At 40.7% G+C, this 15587-nt stretch overlaps 1 protein-coding gene across 1 annotated transcript; it reads right to left on the bottom strand.

Annotated features, from left to right (window-relative positions):
* Positions 1 to 7752: 7752 nt before the first annotated feature.
* On the bottom strand, positions 7753 to 15062 carry LOC148037186 (ent-kaurenoic acid oxidase 2-like). Its single transcript, XM_087676106.1, has 9 exons — positions 14244 to 15062; positions 13051 to 13393; positions 11661 to 11810; positions 10414 to 10677; positions 9121 to 9207; positions 8969 to 9047; positions 8731 to 8837; positions 8325 to 8446; positions 7753 to 8193 (listed from the first exon to the last, which is right to left on the bottom strand). The coding sequence occupies exons 1-9, from the start codon at positions 14570 to 14572 to the stop codon at positions 8082 to 8084; spliced, it is 1593 nt and encodes a 530-aa protein (XP_087532232.1). The 5' UTR covers positions 14573 to 15062; the 3' UTR covers positions 7753 to 8081.
* Between the last annotated feature and the right edge of the window lie 525 nt (positions 15063 to 15587).

Raw genomic sequence — 15587 nt, 5'->3', positions numbered from 1 at the left:
AGCCGACAACGAGCAATGGATTCAAACACCATTATAGATGAGATGAAGTATTTTGGAAACTTGCAAAGTATTATCACGGTGGATTATTGTAGCTTCTCCATGATCCTATTCGATGTGCAGTGCAAAGTGTACTTGAAGGAACTGGAGCAATAGTTCGACTAGGTTCATTTGGATTTCTCAAAAATAGATTCCAAAAAAAGATGGACGGATTTGCATGACATGTTTGTATTACCAGCCCATTGTGAATATGTACATGAACTCATGTTTTCTTTTAGTTTTATTACGACATGGTATATGTCACAAAAGTTTAATCGCTCTTGTATGTGATTTTGAACATGTAATTTTCTATCCAAATCCCCGACAACCTCGATGGTGGTATATTGTACCTCTAGCTCCCCGAAATGCGAGAGTATATAATGAAAGTAATGTTCTCAGTGTAGATGAGGATAGTATACAAATAGAGGGGTTGATATTGCAAGGGGTGGAGGCCACTGAAAGCTTGGAGCATGTAGAGGAGCCAGAATCGGGTAACAATAATGGAAACACACAAGTCTTGAGAAGAGGTGGACTTATCCTTTTATGGTGACCTGTCTATCAACCTTCCAGTGTGTGCGGAGTTGTGTCAAGAGATTGACATGGGACCAAAGGGTACGTCATACTTGGAGCATCTACCTACTCAATTTGTTGATGAATCGCTTATAAGGGTATATAAGATATGCGTTTTAAGTAAGATAAATTTTTTAAGATTTATATTATCATGCTTTGCTTGATTTATATTGATTATGCTAACATCAATTTTTATTTGTGTAGGTAACCTTTGTGGATATTTGGATATGTACAATGAGTCGAGGGAAGAGCGACGAGGAGCTACAATAGATCTTCACACATATGTCTCTAGATTAGAAGGCTCGATTAAGAGATATGGATCTGTCTCGGACACCATCAAGCCGTTCTGTTAGATCTACTTAGGTGCGCCTTGATGCTTCAGTTTCGAGTAGACGAGGTCAATGCTCCAAACTTGGGCCGGGACGGAGGGAGTAGTTTTGGGGGATGTTGCAGAGACATGGATGTAGTGAGCCTGCAACAACCGGCTTGGGATGCATGTACTACTTCTCACTCTCATGTAGGTTTGAGAGAGCGTGGCTCAAGTGGTTGTTGTGGAGGTACCAATGTAGTATCTCTGTCTCATCGTTCTGTTGGAGTTGCGTTACCTATGGGATTTGTCACACTTGTGGGGACATCTACTCTAGTCACTTCAGCTTTTTCTCAGTCGTCCGCCAAGTGGCACCCTTATGGGTGCTACTCTAAGAGATAGCACCCCCATAGATACACCAAATGTATAAGTGTCTCCTAGATATGCCCAAGAGTATGGTCGTAGGTGGGAGAGGATACATCTTAGGTATACCCCAGAGGGGTATGGATACATTGTAGATGATAGGACAGGAGCCATCATCATGAATGATGAAGGGAGAAGGGTGATGACTCATATGAGAGAGTTTTAGCAACAAGGTTTTCGGCTCAACGTCTTGGATCATTGAAAGAATATACCAGAGGGGAGCAAGGACTACATAGTAGCATCCTTGCACGAGGAGTTTCCGGTACCCACCGTAGCAGATAGGTTTTCCATAGGCTGGATGATGGAGCGCAAGCGTGTGTAATGTCACACAGATGATCGGACACATGTAGGGCACTTAAGAGTGGGGCCTCAAAGCCCTAGTGGCTAGACACAGATGACTGGAACCAACTCATGGAGGAGGCTATAGATTCTCTAGGACATTGAAGATAGCAGTGCGAGGCGGCGAGGGCACGACTGGAGGCAGGAGTGGTCCATCATCTTCAAAGTGGCGGCTACAAGACTTATCTGGAGGACTTTGTAAGTTTTTATTTTATTCTTCTCACTTATTTTTTTGCAATATCCCTTGCACTGAAAATCGTGTTTCTAACAGTTGTATTTTGTTTTCTTTGCAGTACTCCATTACAAATTGCGATCCTATCGGCCTAGAGACTCGATATGTAGAGAGACACGGTCTCACTACATTGATCGACCGATTGTATGGACGTGGCAGCCCAGTAAGTCACTCATCTTTCTTGTCTATAGTTACTAAAATTAATTAAAATGCATTATTTTATGGTGGACTAATGTGTAGTTGTTTCTTTTTTGCAAAGTCCGTTCCACGCTCCTTTACGGTGGGATGAGTTTTCGGATGGCGAGGATCTATAGCTCTCACCCTTGGATCCGTAGAGCACACATCCTCTTCTTTTTTGGTCATGCCATTTATGTAGGCATTTTTAATGCACCATGTTATTATCATCCTTTGTATCCTGTTGCGATTCTACCCTCACTTTCACTACACGATCTTGTATTTATTTAATGTATCAATCTTATGGATTCAAATTCACTTTGCCTTCATTTTGACGACCATTGTACACTTTACTATAACTCTTTTGTATGGCCCAAATAAAGCACCGCTGCCCTACCACAAATTATTTTCTCTATAATTGTCACTTTTAACGTCACAAATTTACAACATAGATCGTTATTAGCGTTGCAGTGTGTGCATCACAAATCGTCGCTATAGGCGTCGCTATTTGCGATGCTGTCAGCATTGCATATAGGGGTGTCTATAGAGATTATTATAGCGACAGTTCTATGGTATCACTAATACCGACATTTTTTGCGACGACGGGGGTAATTTGTTTTATGAACATTTTCATAGCTTTGAACATCGGTATGAGGCCTGTATCTTGTAGAGATTGTTAACCTTCCAATTTTCTCTTTTTATATACCTCCACCATGTGTAGGCAAAGCTCGCAAGTTGAAGCATAGCAAAGTGAATATTTTAGTTATCAAATCTAGGAAAGATGTCAAAGTAATACTATAACTTTGAGGTCCACTCCTCCAAATAAGCTGGTGATGATGAATGGCCACTATATTTTGTCGATACTATTTTATCATGGAGCTCCCTCTCTACAAATCCTTGCTTCCCATTTGATGCTTGGGGATGCACGTCTATATAGCTACCAATCAGAGTTGAAAGTTTAGAAGCACTCCTATGATAATTGGTGTGAAACTTTCTTGGAGGAATAAGTGGTCGACTTCTAGCTTTTTCAAAGGAGATTTGGACACATGAATGCTCAAAATTGGGTCATCAATCCTAAAATAAGTCTCTCTAATCTTAAAAGTGATATGTGGTATACCCTTGTTTCCAATGATACTAGGTTGTGCATTAGAATTCAAAGGATAAAATGATTTCTTATCTCTACTCTCTCTATCTATCATTTGTGCTTACACAAGTATGGAAATCTAAGAACTATGCTCCATGACTTGCTTGGTTTGAATGTTTGACTGAAGCATTTGCTCCACCACTTGATCCAACTTAGAAATTAACTCCATGTGCCTAATGGAATGTCTAGTTTCATGGTTACAAAGTGTGGTATTTAGAGTGCTATATACCCCCATATTCTTATGATTCTTCTTCATCATGATGCGGTTCACATATTGCTTCATGTGCTTTGATTTGTTGGACATCATCATTAGCTTTATTATTTTCCTTGTTTCCAACCAATTGTTCTCACTGTCACAGTATAGTCCAAAGTATACTCCCTATCACAAAGATGGCTATAATTTTTTACTTTGCTCAAAAAATGGGTCCTGGTACCTATTTCTCTTTATAGTTCTCTCTATAGTTCTCTCTAAGTAACATGTAAATATCTACCCCAATAAATGGCCAAGTATCCTATTAGTCCCACAAGTACATGTATCCTATTAATAAAGAGGCTGAATAAACCTATAATCCCTATGAATTGATCAATGAAGGCCCTTTTTGAATACTCTTCAAAATTGAAATCTTCAAGGCTTCAATTTCTTTACTCATGATACCTGTGTGAGGGATTAAAACGGTAGACTAGGCTCTACATGGGCTTTGAATCAGTGAGAGAGGTGGGTAAAGTTCCACTTGGGTTGCTTGATCACACCCCTTCTTTGGGATCTTCAATAGTGAGGGAATGTCACCTCTCTTTTATCCCACTATCTCTACCATCATCCATCTTTTTCTTCGAGGGATATATACATGGCAATAGCATTTTATTCTATAAAAACAAGGATAAAATGTATTACTAAAATTTTTCTTTTAGCTTTCAATGATATATATAGATTGATTGATCAAAAGAGAATTGAAAAAGGGGATTCACTGATGAGGGTCTTACCACTACAAATTATTATTGACTCACTAATTGCAGTTCTTGCCCTTTACAATTTACTTCTTGAGTACAAGTTAATGAAAAGATCAAATCAGAGTTATGTATAAAAGCATGAAAATTTAGAACCATGATTGAATTGGAATGGAATCAATACATAAATTCAATTTATAATATCTAATTAAAGTTCTCAGATATATGGTTCATTCAAAGGCTTCATAAACCAATATCTCTCATCAGTAAGTGGATAAGCTTGAGTAAGTGGATTAAAAGAGATTTGATCAATTAAAAGTTAATGAAATACCTCTATAAGCTTAACAAGATAGAAGATTCAAATAGAATCAAGCTTCAACTACCATTGGTGGAATAAGAATGCTTCAATTCAATCCATAAGCTCCATGCTCCCTAACCATATGAATAAGCCCATCCTTTGCTTCAAGAACATATAGCCTTTGAAGAATAAGTGATTGAGCCTCCTTGAATACTTGAATATAAAAAATTTAAGCTCTTTGACCAAGAGCCTCAAAATAGAACTCCATTGTGTTTGATACGTTGAAATCTCATTCAATGTATTCAATGTTGATGGTATTCCACCTCAGTGCCTTCTTGAACAATGTATTTTGCTTATGTATGCAAGCTTTCTTGATGATTCTTGAAGGCTTAAAAATAAATTCAACATTACCTTGTTGTCCATGAATGTTGAGAGAAGAGGAAAGCTTGTGAAAGAGAGAAAATGGCTCAATGTTGACACTATGGATAGCCCTCATCTAATAAGCAAGCCTCAAAAGCAAGAAAATGAGCAATCTTATCATATTCTTCAAGATTCTTCACCATGGAAGTTGATGCCTTTTTTTCCACCATAGCTAAGATTTAAGGAGGTGAAAAGAGCTCAAAAACTGGAAGAGAAGCTACCTTACTTGTCAAGAATTCTTGACTCAATCATTGATCACAATAGAAGAGAGTATTACCTATTGTTGAGCAAGATTTTGACTGTTGTATTCAATGTAAAATGTGTCAAAAAATACAATGAACATATAAAAAATTGTTCGATCTTGCTTATCTTGCATGCAAGTTCCTTGTTATTTAAGACAGTTCTCAATTTGAAGTGTATTCAAGTGCTAGTGGGGTACTTCCTTTTGTGTGTGGTGCGAAATCATGCTTTTAGCTTTCTAGGTACACTTCAAGTAATTATTTATGTAGTGTGTGACTATGATGAAAACAATGTGATGCAACACACACTTTTTTAGTTAAGTCATCATCTTATAGTCGGTGTGGTCACTCTAACAGGTTTGTGTGGGTATGAGAGGTTGTATTTGCAGCTGCTTCCTAGGTCACTAAATCATGAGTTTTGGAGTATGGAGGCTCTATGAGCCTTTCGATGTGTTTAGAGTCCTACAGGGGCATTGCTCAGCTCCAAGTTGGGCTCTGTCTAGTCTAGAGTATGTTTGAATAATACTGGCTCTATTCTAGTTGATATGTTGCTCATGACTCATTCATTAGTTGTCCCAAGGTTTCTTGAAGAGATGAAGTGCTTGCTAAGCAAGAGAGAGGATTCTTTGTTGTCCACCATAAAAGCTTTCACAAAAGCTTGAAGGAAAGAGGAAAGAGAAAGCATGTTTGCAAAAAGTAACTTGACTTCTAACCTTGACTAACTCCAGTTTTCCTTTCTTTAATCATTTTACCTTTAGAATGGCCTCTTGACCATGATTTGCCATTTTGCCCATGATACCTCAAACTTGGTATCCATATCTTCCATTTAGCTTTGACTAGGCTAGAAAGCTCCTTGATCTCTGAACCTATCCACTTCAAGGACTGACAGCATATCCTTGAGAAACAGGAATGTAACTAGTTTGAGAAGGAAATATAAGGTAAGATTGTGACCAAATGGATCAAAGACCAATGCTCTAATACCATTTGTCAAGAAGAGGAATAAGAGGTGAGACAAAAGAGTGCATAAGAGAGAGAAAAGAGGAAAGAGAATGAGTGACGAGGAGAAAGAAATACTAAAAAGATAGGAGAGAAGAGAGAGAAGCTATAAAAATTGTGAACAAGAAGTGAGACGAAGAGATAGTACTTGTAATACTATACCTTTTACAAAAGTGATCAAAATTACATATCTCAACACCTTTTATACTTGCACCATTGTGACAAGGTATTATTAATAAAACCCTCTCAAATAATGTCTTCTCAACTTCACACACACACACACACACACACACACACACACACACACACACACACACACACACACACACACACACACACACACACACACACATCATAGACACATGATTCAATTTTGTAGGTACTATCACGAGGTGCTTTATGGGTTCCATACTTTGTATGCTCCAATGCATTTTAATGAGAAATTGCTGCACTTTTTTATCTTCTTTCATAAGAGTGCAATATGCAAAACATTAAGTTGATTGTTGATTCAAAAAAGTTATTGGTATAAGTTATTGATTAATATGGAAGAAATGTTTAAGATGCCATGTTGATTAATCAAATGAATGAATTTTTCCAACATGTTCTACATCAAACTTGTCAATGCCTTGTGGTGAACACACACACACACACACGCACACACACACGCACACGCACACGCACACGCACACGCACACGCACACGCACACGCACACGCACACGCACACGCACACGCACACGCACACGCAGCACACGCAGCACACGCACACGCACACGCACACGCACACGCACACGCACACGCACACGCACACGCACACGCACACGCACACGCACACGCACACGCACACGCACACGCACACGCACACGCACACGCACACGCACACGCACACACACACACACACACACACACACACACACACACGTGTAGAGAAACCCAACATATGAACACACACTTGAACATTCAAACACATGTAAGTGCACATAAATTCACATTCAATCTCCCACATGTGCACACCACATACTACACACACATACATATGCTTGTATGAGATCCACACATAAATTAATTCATAGAAGTCTTGCATTCCACAAAATAAACAAAAAAAAGGAGAAAGAAAATGAGAGAGATGAGGTGCCAAGTTGAGAATAAGCATAAAAAAGGGATAATTCACTGAGCTTGATGATAAGTGGATTAGACTAGTGACATGGGTTAGGGCACTATAGTTAATCTTTATTTGTGGATTTTTTTAAAATGTGAAATAATAGATTCTTATAATGTGAAAGAACTAAACTTTATGCTTGACGTTTTGTTAAGAAAGCACCTCAAGATACTCAAAGTAGCTAGGACAGACAACAAACATTAAGAGTGCATGAAGTGAATTGCCACTATCATAATGTGTTGAATGTCACCCTAATGCTACAAATATCAAATGAAAACCATAGGGATTATGTAGAGGACATGCATTTATTTTCCCTTTATCATTGAGTAGTCTATGTACATATATCACATTGTTTCTTGGCACACCTCCAATGCGTAGGTCTTAATTTTTTAAAAAGAAGTTTTGGATAAACTATTTCTGATATGTTTAACATTCAAGATGACAATGCATCATGCTCACAATAGGGTGCATATGCAAAATATTACTAAGATATACCATTACCACATGATACCAGTTGCAAGTTACTCAATTGTATATGAGATAAGCAAGCAACTGCAACATTGTGTGGAGGAGGATCCATCACTCTTGTGATACATTGTTACTCATACTACATGAGATAAACAAGATACTGCAACATTGTGTGGAGGATCCATCACACTTGTGATACATTGTTTGCTTGAAATTCCATTGCATATTTTGGTACATCAAAATGGCCTACCTTGGGGCTTTCCATAACTATGTCCTAGTTGCACATATGACTAGCTAGATAATTTGATATCTTAAATAGATAACCCTTTCACATTAACTCTTATATTCAAAATGGCCTATCTTTTGCACTCGAACTGGGTACCAATCTTTTGGGCGAGGGTGTGGGAGGTAGATGATAGGAGCATTTGGTGCGATTGGTGTAAACCTGTTTATAAATAACCACCACATTAACATGAAAATCATATACATTGAATAGATTCATCACACATATCTTGTATTGGAGCTAACTAGGCTTGATAAAACTTATTTTAAAATGTAGATTTATATAGGACTTACTCATAAAACAAAGTAGCATAATGGATGAAAAGTGCAATCTCTAGCTTTGCAAAGTCATTCCCAGGGCACATGTGTGCTCCCGCACCAAATGGGATAAATGCACCTGCTTTAGGAATCTCTCTCTAAAAAGAAGAACATGATTAAGAGTAAAGTTAGTATATCATAAATGCTTAAAATAAACTTAATTGTCACTACATAAAATTCAACCCTTTACTTCTCATCACAACCTTAAGTGAATGCTAAGCAAAGAATCGAGTTAGAAAAGATGAAAAGCCAATATTACTTGTCACATTGTGTAACTAACAAATCGCAAATTTTACCAAGTCGCAATAGTAATAATACAATGGATCAAGATTAGTTAAGATCAGAAACTCAAGACAAACAAAGAATGTTGACTAGCATGTACCTCCCAACGATCCGGGTCAAATTTCAATGGGTCAGGGTACACTTGCGGGTCTAGATGGACTTGTCTCATCCATGTTTGCACATGCCATCCTTTTGGAATTGTATATCCTATGCAACACAAACCCTAATGTTGATGTATAAAGAAAGTGATGCTTGATGTATAGTCCATATAAATGTCACCAACAAATGGTTTAGCATAGTTGATGTATCCCTTAAATCATTGCAAATAAATGTATTACCATTGAATTCGATGTCCTCTAGGGATTTTCGAAACACCATGGGAGATATGTTGATTATTCTTAAGGTCTCATCTACAACCTGAGATAGTGGTAATCAAATGAATTATTTGACTGTATGTGGGAACACAATCTTAAAATATGCAGATCCATACCTGAGATAAGTAGGTCATTTTTCGATAGTCTTCCCAATTCAGTATCTCATTGGGTTTCTTATTCTTGCGAATTTCAAGTTGTTCTTTCTGGCAAGGGTATAATCAAGTTAGCTCTATAATGCTTTAAAAAGAAAACTTCCCTCTTTTCCAAAATTAGACCTTACAACATTTGCAAACTTAACTATCTTAAACTAAGGAAACTATGAAATGTTTGTAGGAAATTTGAAATGTCTAAACTAAGAAAATGATCAAATGTCAAAGCATTTGAAATTGAAAGAACTCACAAGCCAACATGTTATGCATTGTTGAAAAGTGATAAAATTGCTACAATTTTTTGGAAATAGACTCATACTTAAGTGAATGAAGTTTTATTTGATAGTGATGAAGTTTGGTTGAAGGTTATGAAGTTTAAGGGAGGATTATGGAGTTTTTGTGCAAGTTTTGAAGGTTGTTTAAGGATGAGGAGGTTGAATAAAGGATTATAAAGGCACTTTTTGAGGATGCAAAGGTTGAATTGAGGATAATGAAGTGGTAAGTGAGGATATGATTAAGGGATTACCTTTAGCACTTTCAGAAGAAGTTTTAAACAAATGCCCACTATAATTCCCATAATGTGATTTATGGCAACATCATGAGCTTCTACTAGGGAGGGATTGCATACCTAACTAGGTGCAGTTGGGGGTAGAGGGTTGCATGGCCTGAGGTGGGGGACAATAGCCCCCTACCCTAAACTGCACCAAGCTCGGTGTGTAGTGTCTCCCCACTAGAAGTTTATGATGTTGAATACTATAGGGGAAAAACAAGGGAAAACAATCCCTTCTCCCAATTGGAAAAATGTCCAAACTTTCTTTTGTTTGTGGATGATGGAGTGTGGATTGAGGATGGTGAAAGGGATTGCATACCTGACTAGATGTGATTGGGGGCAGAGGGTTGCCGGCTTGAGGTGGGGCCCAACGGCCCTCTACCCTAAATTGCACCTAGCTCGGTGTGTGGTGCTTGATGTTGAATACTATAGGGGAAAAACAAGGGAAAAGAGTCACTTCTACCATTTGGAAAAATGTCCCAAACTTCTTTTGTTTGTGGATGATGGAGTGTTGATTGAGGATGATGGAACTTGGGACTACCTTTGACCTCATGGATTGGATTATCGAGTGCACACATTGAGGATTATGGAGGTATTAGAACCTTTTATTTAATGCGATTATGGAGAGTGTGTTGATGGAAGATTATGGAGGGATTATAACCTTGAGGTTGTGGTGGACTGTGAAGGGATGAGGAAGGTGGGGTTGATACCTTGACTTTGGCGAGGTATTGGGGGTGGGCTCGGAGGAGGAGGAGGATCCACATGATGGTGTGGGCCGAGGACTCGTGGCCTGCGTTGAGGTACATGAGGAGCACGTCGATCACTTCCTCGTCTGTGAGGTGGCTGCCGTCGTCGTCCTGCGTCAGCATCAGCATCTCCAGCATGTCATCTTTCCTCAGGCTCGGCTCCTTCTTCATCGCCTCCCTCCTCTCATCAATCGCCTCTTGCAGCAGCTCCACCAGGCGCCGCCTCGACTATAACCACCCCCACCATATTCATCATCATCACCATACACACAGACACACACCCACCCACCCATTCATTCATTCAATTGTGTTTCTGTCTGATTCCAACTGTTATATCACCGTCAGTAATTATAATCACCATCAAACTCTGAGAGACATTAATCCCTAACCTTGGCTCCATTGACATATTCACAATAAGTTTATGACATTTTTCCACGCACAAAGTTTGATACCTTTTCCCTATGATGTTTAACATCGTGAGCTTCTCAAAGAGAGGGGTCGCATAGCTATTGATGTAGCACAAAAAGGGAAATATGCTGAGAATCTTGCTTAGGTGGTCATTCTCATTGATTTGCTAAAAAGTGTCACATTGCTGACTTTCAAGTGTACCTTTACCTCTCAAATTTGTATTTTTAAAAATTATATAAAGTGTCACATTGCTGACTTTCAAGTGTACCTTTACGTCTCAAATTGGTATTTTTAAAAATTATATAAAATATGCTATGAATAAAAAATACAATATTAGACTCACCCAATTCCTCTTGATATCCCCTACGTGCTCAGATACCCAAATCTCAAAATCACTGTAAAATATAAAATCCCCCCAAAAATACAATTTTTTTTCATTAGCTGTTCTATAGTTGGCCCCTTTAACGTAGCTAACTGCAATCGAGGGCAAGGGGCTGCCGGCTATGGCGCCTCTGATGCAAAAGCTGATCTTGATGTTGCTGTAGTTCACAATGTTAGAATTATAGTGGGAATTTGTCTGAAACTTCGAGTCATGTGTGTGTGAACTAACGTGGGCTCATTGCTCATTGCTCTCTCATGGAGAGAGAGCGCCAATTCTGAAGCTGATAGTTCGGGGTGACTGTGCTCACATTCCTGTCATCGTTGGTGATTACTACTGATTATTGGAATTACGATACCGTTAATGACAGTGATTAGCTCGTTAATGATAGTGTTTAACTCACCAGTTATAACAGGATTCTTACCTTCAGCGCCGTGTGATAGGCAGTTCCGGGCAGGTCGATGGGCATGGCTCGCACTCCATCGTTGAGGTGTCTGTAGTAGCGCTCCACGGTGTCACATTTGGGCCCCGGCGAGTAGCCCATGAACATCTCCGCAATTATGTTGAATGTAAGCTGTCATTACCCAAGAAAAACGACAGAAATGAGGGGCCGAATCTCTGTTGACATGGATGATCTCTCATGCAATCAGATGGTTAAGCTTGCCTGGGTCAATATAGCATCAAACTTATCTCACAAGCTCTCTTTCAGTGGAGAGGAAGCCTCCTTATTGTAATATGTGTTTTAGAAAGCTATCGTCGTTTATCACCCTCCTTAAGGGAGAGGAACGAAAAAAGTCACATGCGTCTGAAATAGCTTTATGGGCTGAGTACCATAACATAAAGTCCAAGCATCTGGGTCTTTTGAGATTATGAGATGTTTATGAGTATTGCCTCTATATAATTATAACAGTTTCAATTGATCATAGTTACTTATGAATAGGTAAATAAGGGCACTGCGCCCTTTCTTTTTTGAGAGAGAAAGGATTCTTAAAAGAAAAATGAAAAGAGAAGACAGAGGACGAGGAAATTGATACTGTTGTGGACTAGTGGACTTTAGTTAACTTCGAGTAATTTAGTTGCTCTAAGCAAGGGAAGGGCTAACAAATGTTAAGTAGTAATTTAAAAAAAAAGTGATAAGTAATCTCAATGGCCTATCTTAAAATATAAGCCATCCATACACACGTATGTATGTATGTATTGAAATTTGGAAGATACCTCAAGGTTGTATTTGAGTATGTGGGTATATACATGGGTGTAGTCTAATTGCAAGTATACATAATAGCAACTGAAAATGAGTGATATATATGTACGGATACATATATATGCGTGTATACAAGGACCTGCCTCCACCAACACAATGCCTTGCAACGAGGTTGCAAAGCCCATAGAGAATTGCAAGGTATGTGAGAAGGAAATTGGGAAAATTAAAATATTACCTTCATAGCAAATCTTACATGTGCTGAACTGGAAGTGAGCTTCACTTGGCAACCATCTCGTCCATGGGCTAAGAAAGGTTTGTGGTTGTGAACCAAATTGCACAATCTAACACATGCGAACTAGTGAGTTCGAGAGGGAGTTCCCAACGTGGTTGAGAATCCCACCCTATGGGAAGAGGTTCTAAATATATGGGTTCACACACAAACATACATCTATGTATGTGTGTGCATGTGCGCACTCGTGTGTACACACATATATATAGTATAGACATACATATTACACATATTATATATATATATAGCGGTATCGTAATGGACGTTGAGTTACCAGTACTACTTACCACTAGTGCTGAGTAGAGTCAAGAGTCGTAATAATACCTTGCGGAGCTCGATGAGGAGGGGCAAGGGCCGGCCGGTGGCGGCGCATTGGGCGGCCCACTGGGCCATGGTGGCGGTGGCGAGGGTCTGGAGGCGGGGCATGAACTTGGAGAGGGCGGCGGGGCCGTTCACGACGGCGGAGGTGAGGCGGCGGAGGCGGCGGTGCTCGTGGGGCGGGATGGAGGTGAAGGCCTTGCGGCCCATGAGGGCCTCCGTGGACTTGGGCCACCCCGACGCGAACACGTCGTCCCCCATCAGCACGAACTTGCACGCCTCCGGCGTCGTCGCCAGCACCGTCGGCTGCCCGAACATGTACGCCTTGTACACCCCGATCCTCTTGTACCTGCCATCATCATCATCATCGCCATCATACAACACACAGAAGAATCCTAAGACTACAGCTCAATCAAAAGCACCCCAGCATAATAATATAGTAATTATAAATTACTAATGTTTTGACACCACCACCACCATTACCATTAACGACGACGACGACAACGACAACAACAAGAACAATGACGACGACCACATCATTGTCACAACCAACCCATGTTGCTACTCCATGCCCCCACCAGCCTCACTCACCACTCATCCACACAACTAGCTTATCATAAATTATGCAAGCACAATGCTATCTATCTCTGTGCTTCCTTGACAACACGCCAATTTACAAAGATTGTGATAACTTCCATGCCCTCCTCTAGGTTGTCATCCGTGTGTTCCATTCGTGATACATGTGATTTCCTCAAACATAAAGCATGGATGTGTGAGCTCCCCAAAGAAACAAAAATGTTTTGTTGTCTTCTCAAATCCTTCAGAAAATCAGGGGCCCTCAGCCTTTTATTTTCTCGAGCTACAGGAAAGCAAAGAGGAGATGGGAGAACCTTCGGAATCTCCCATAGTTGAGATATAGCAAGTACCAAGAAGAGCTAAGGTTATATACAAGAAGAAAAAAACAATGGCAATTTTGTTTGTGAGGTATGCTTTGCGAAAGATGTCAATGACTCCCACAACACCTATGCTAAAGCATGAGATATGGATTAAAATAAAGGGCAAGGCTGATAAGTGTATTCTGCGAGTAATTAGCTAATAAGCATGAGATACAGGAAAGCAAAAAAGGCGAAGTCAGGAACGCTGGCCCGAGCGATGAGGATGAAGGGGGTTAAGTGGCTGATAAGGTTTTGTGTGATTACCGTTTGATGTAGTTGCCGATGAAGGATTGGGGGTCGCCCCATTTGAAGGCGAAGAGGAACTGGAGCATGTTGCCGAAGATGGGCCAACCCATGTCACCGGGGGGGAGGGGGGCCTGCGAGGGCCGCAGGGAGGGCTGGTAGTACCAGCTGTTGAACTTGCACAGCACCAGGGCCAGCAGCGGGATCACGGCACTCCCAATCATCACCGTCACTGCATACGATCTACCAGCCAAAACACCATAACTATCCGTTAAGAATGACGCCCCTCCATCCGTCACATTAAGATCACCCATCGCAGCTCCAGCTGCAGCCGCAGCCGCCATGGCCATGTCTTCTCTCTCGCCCCCTCCCTTGATATCCTGTGCTCCGAATTACTGCTTAGTTGAATCCTACCAGACGGAAGGTGCGTGAGCTGTGTTTATATAATACCAATTACGCATCTAGTGTTCCGAAATGGGCGCACTCTTGCAGCAGCTCGCATCGGTCAAACAGAATCAGCGGAACGGGCGATACGCCAAAAACAGCATATCTTGCCACTGCTCGCGACAACCCGACCCACCCAGGACCTCAACACGACAAAACAAACACAGTTGCCACGGGCTTATGACTGGGTTTAGAATATTGCATGAGCTAATGACTGGTTTACCAGGGCTCTCGATCAAAAGAAAGCGGGGGGCTGCAAAGGGCCCTCCATCATGATTAGCCCAGATGGGGTGCGCAGACACTGGGATCAAGTGGCGTCTAATAGTAACACCACTACATCCAAAGGAGTGGCAAAGCCAGCCAGCCGGCCCCCAACGCCCCCGCCTACTCCAGACAAAAGCATCATCCGTGCTCCACAGCTTTTACTACTACGTGAATCGAATGATGGCCCATGGTCATGCAACCCCCCTCCTTGTCTTCCTCCCTCTACAGCTGCCTAATTGCGTCGCGCGCGCCTCTTACCACACCTAGTGCAAGTGATGAAAGTAAAGTGAGCTTAGTGCAGCATGTTCTTTTGCATCCTTACCAAATGTTCGCTTGCTTTTCTTTGCTTGACTCCTGAAAGTCTAGTAAAGTGCCTCTGGTGTGGCACTACTACTACCAGGCTATCCAAGTACTTCATGCAAATTGCTTTATAAAAGGCTAAGCTCCATGCTAGGGTCTATTTTGTCCACTTTGTTTGCCCCTCCCCCCCCCCCCCCCACACACACACACACACGGGTCAATTCTCACACAAGATCCATGATTATTCAAGTTACAATATATAATCATTGAATTGGCCTCCAATGGATGCATCTAGGCATAAAAGCATAGCAATGAATAGGAGTTAGGAGTTGGCAACAAACAATTCACTTATTTGCA

This window comes from Lygodium microphyllum, chromosome 4, assembly GCF_053477565.2.
Source record: "Lygodium microphyllum isolate KBCC chromosome 4, Lygodium_microphyllum_v1.1.10, whole genome shotgun sequence".
NCBI lineage: Eukaryota > Viridiplantae > Streptophyta > Polypodiopsida > Schizaeales > Lygodiaceae > Lygodium > Lygodium microphyllum.
Note: the sequence above shows the minus strand (reverse complement) of the source record. Positions and strands in the feature narration are given on the sequence as shown.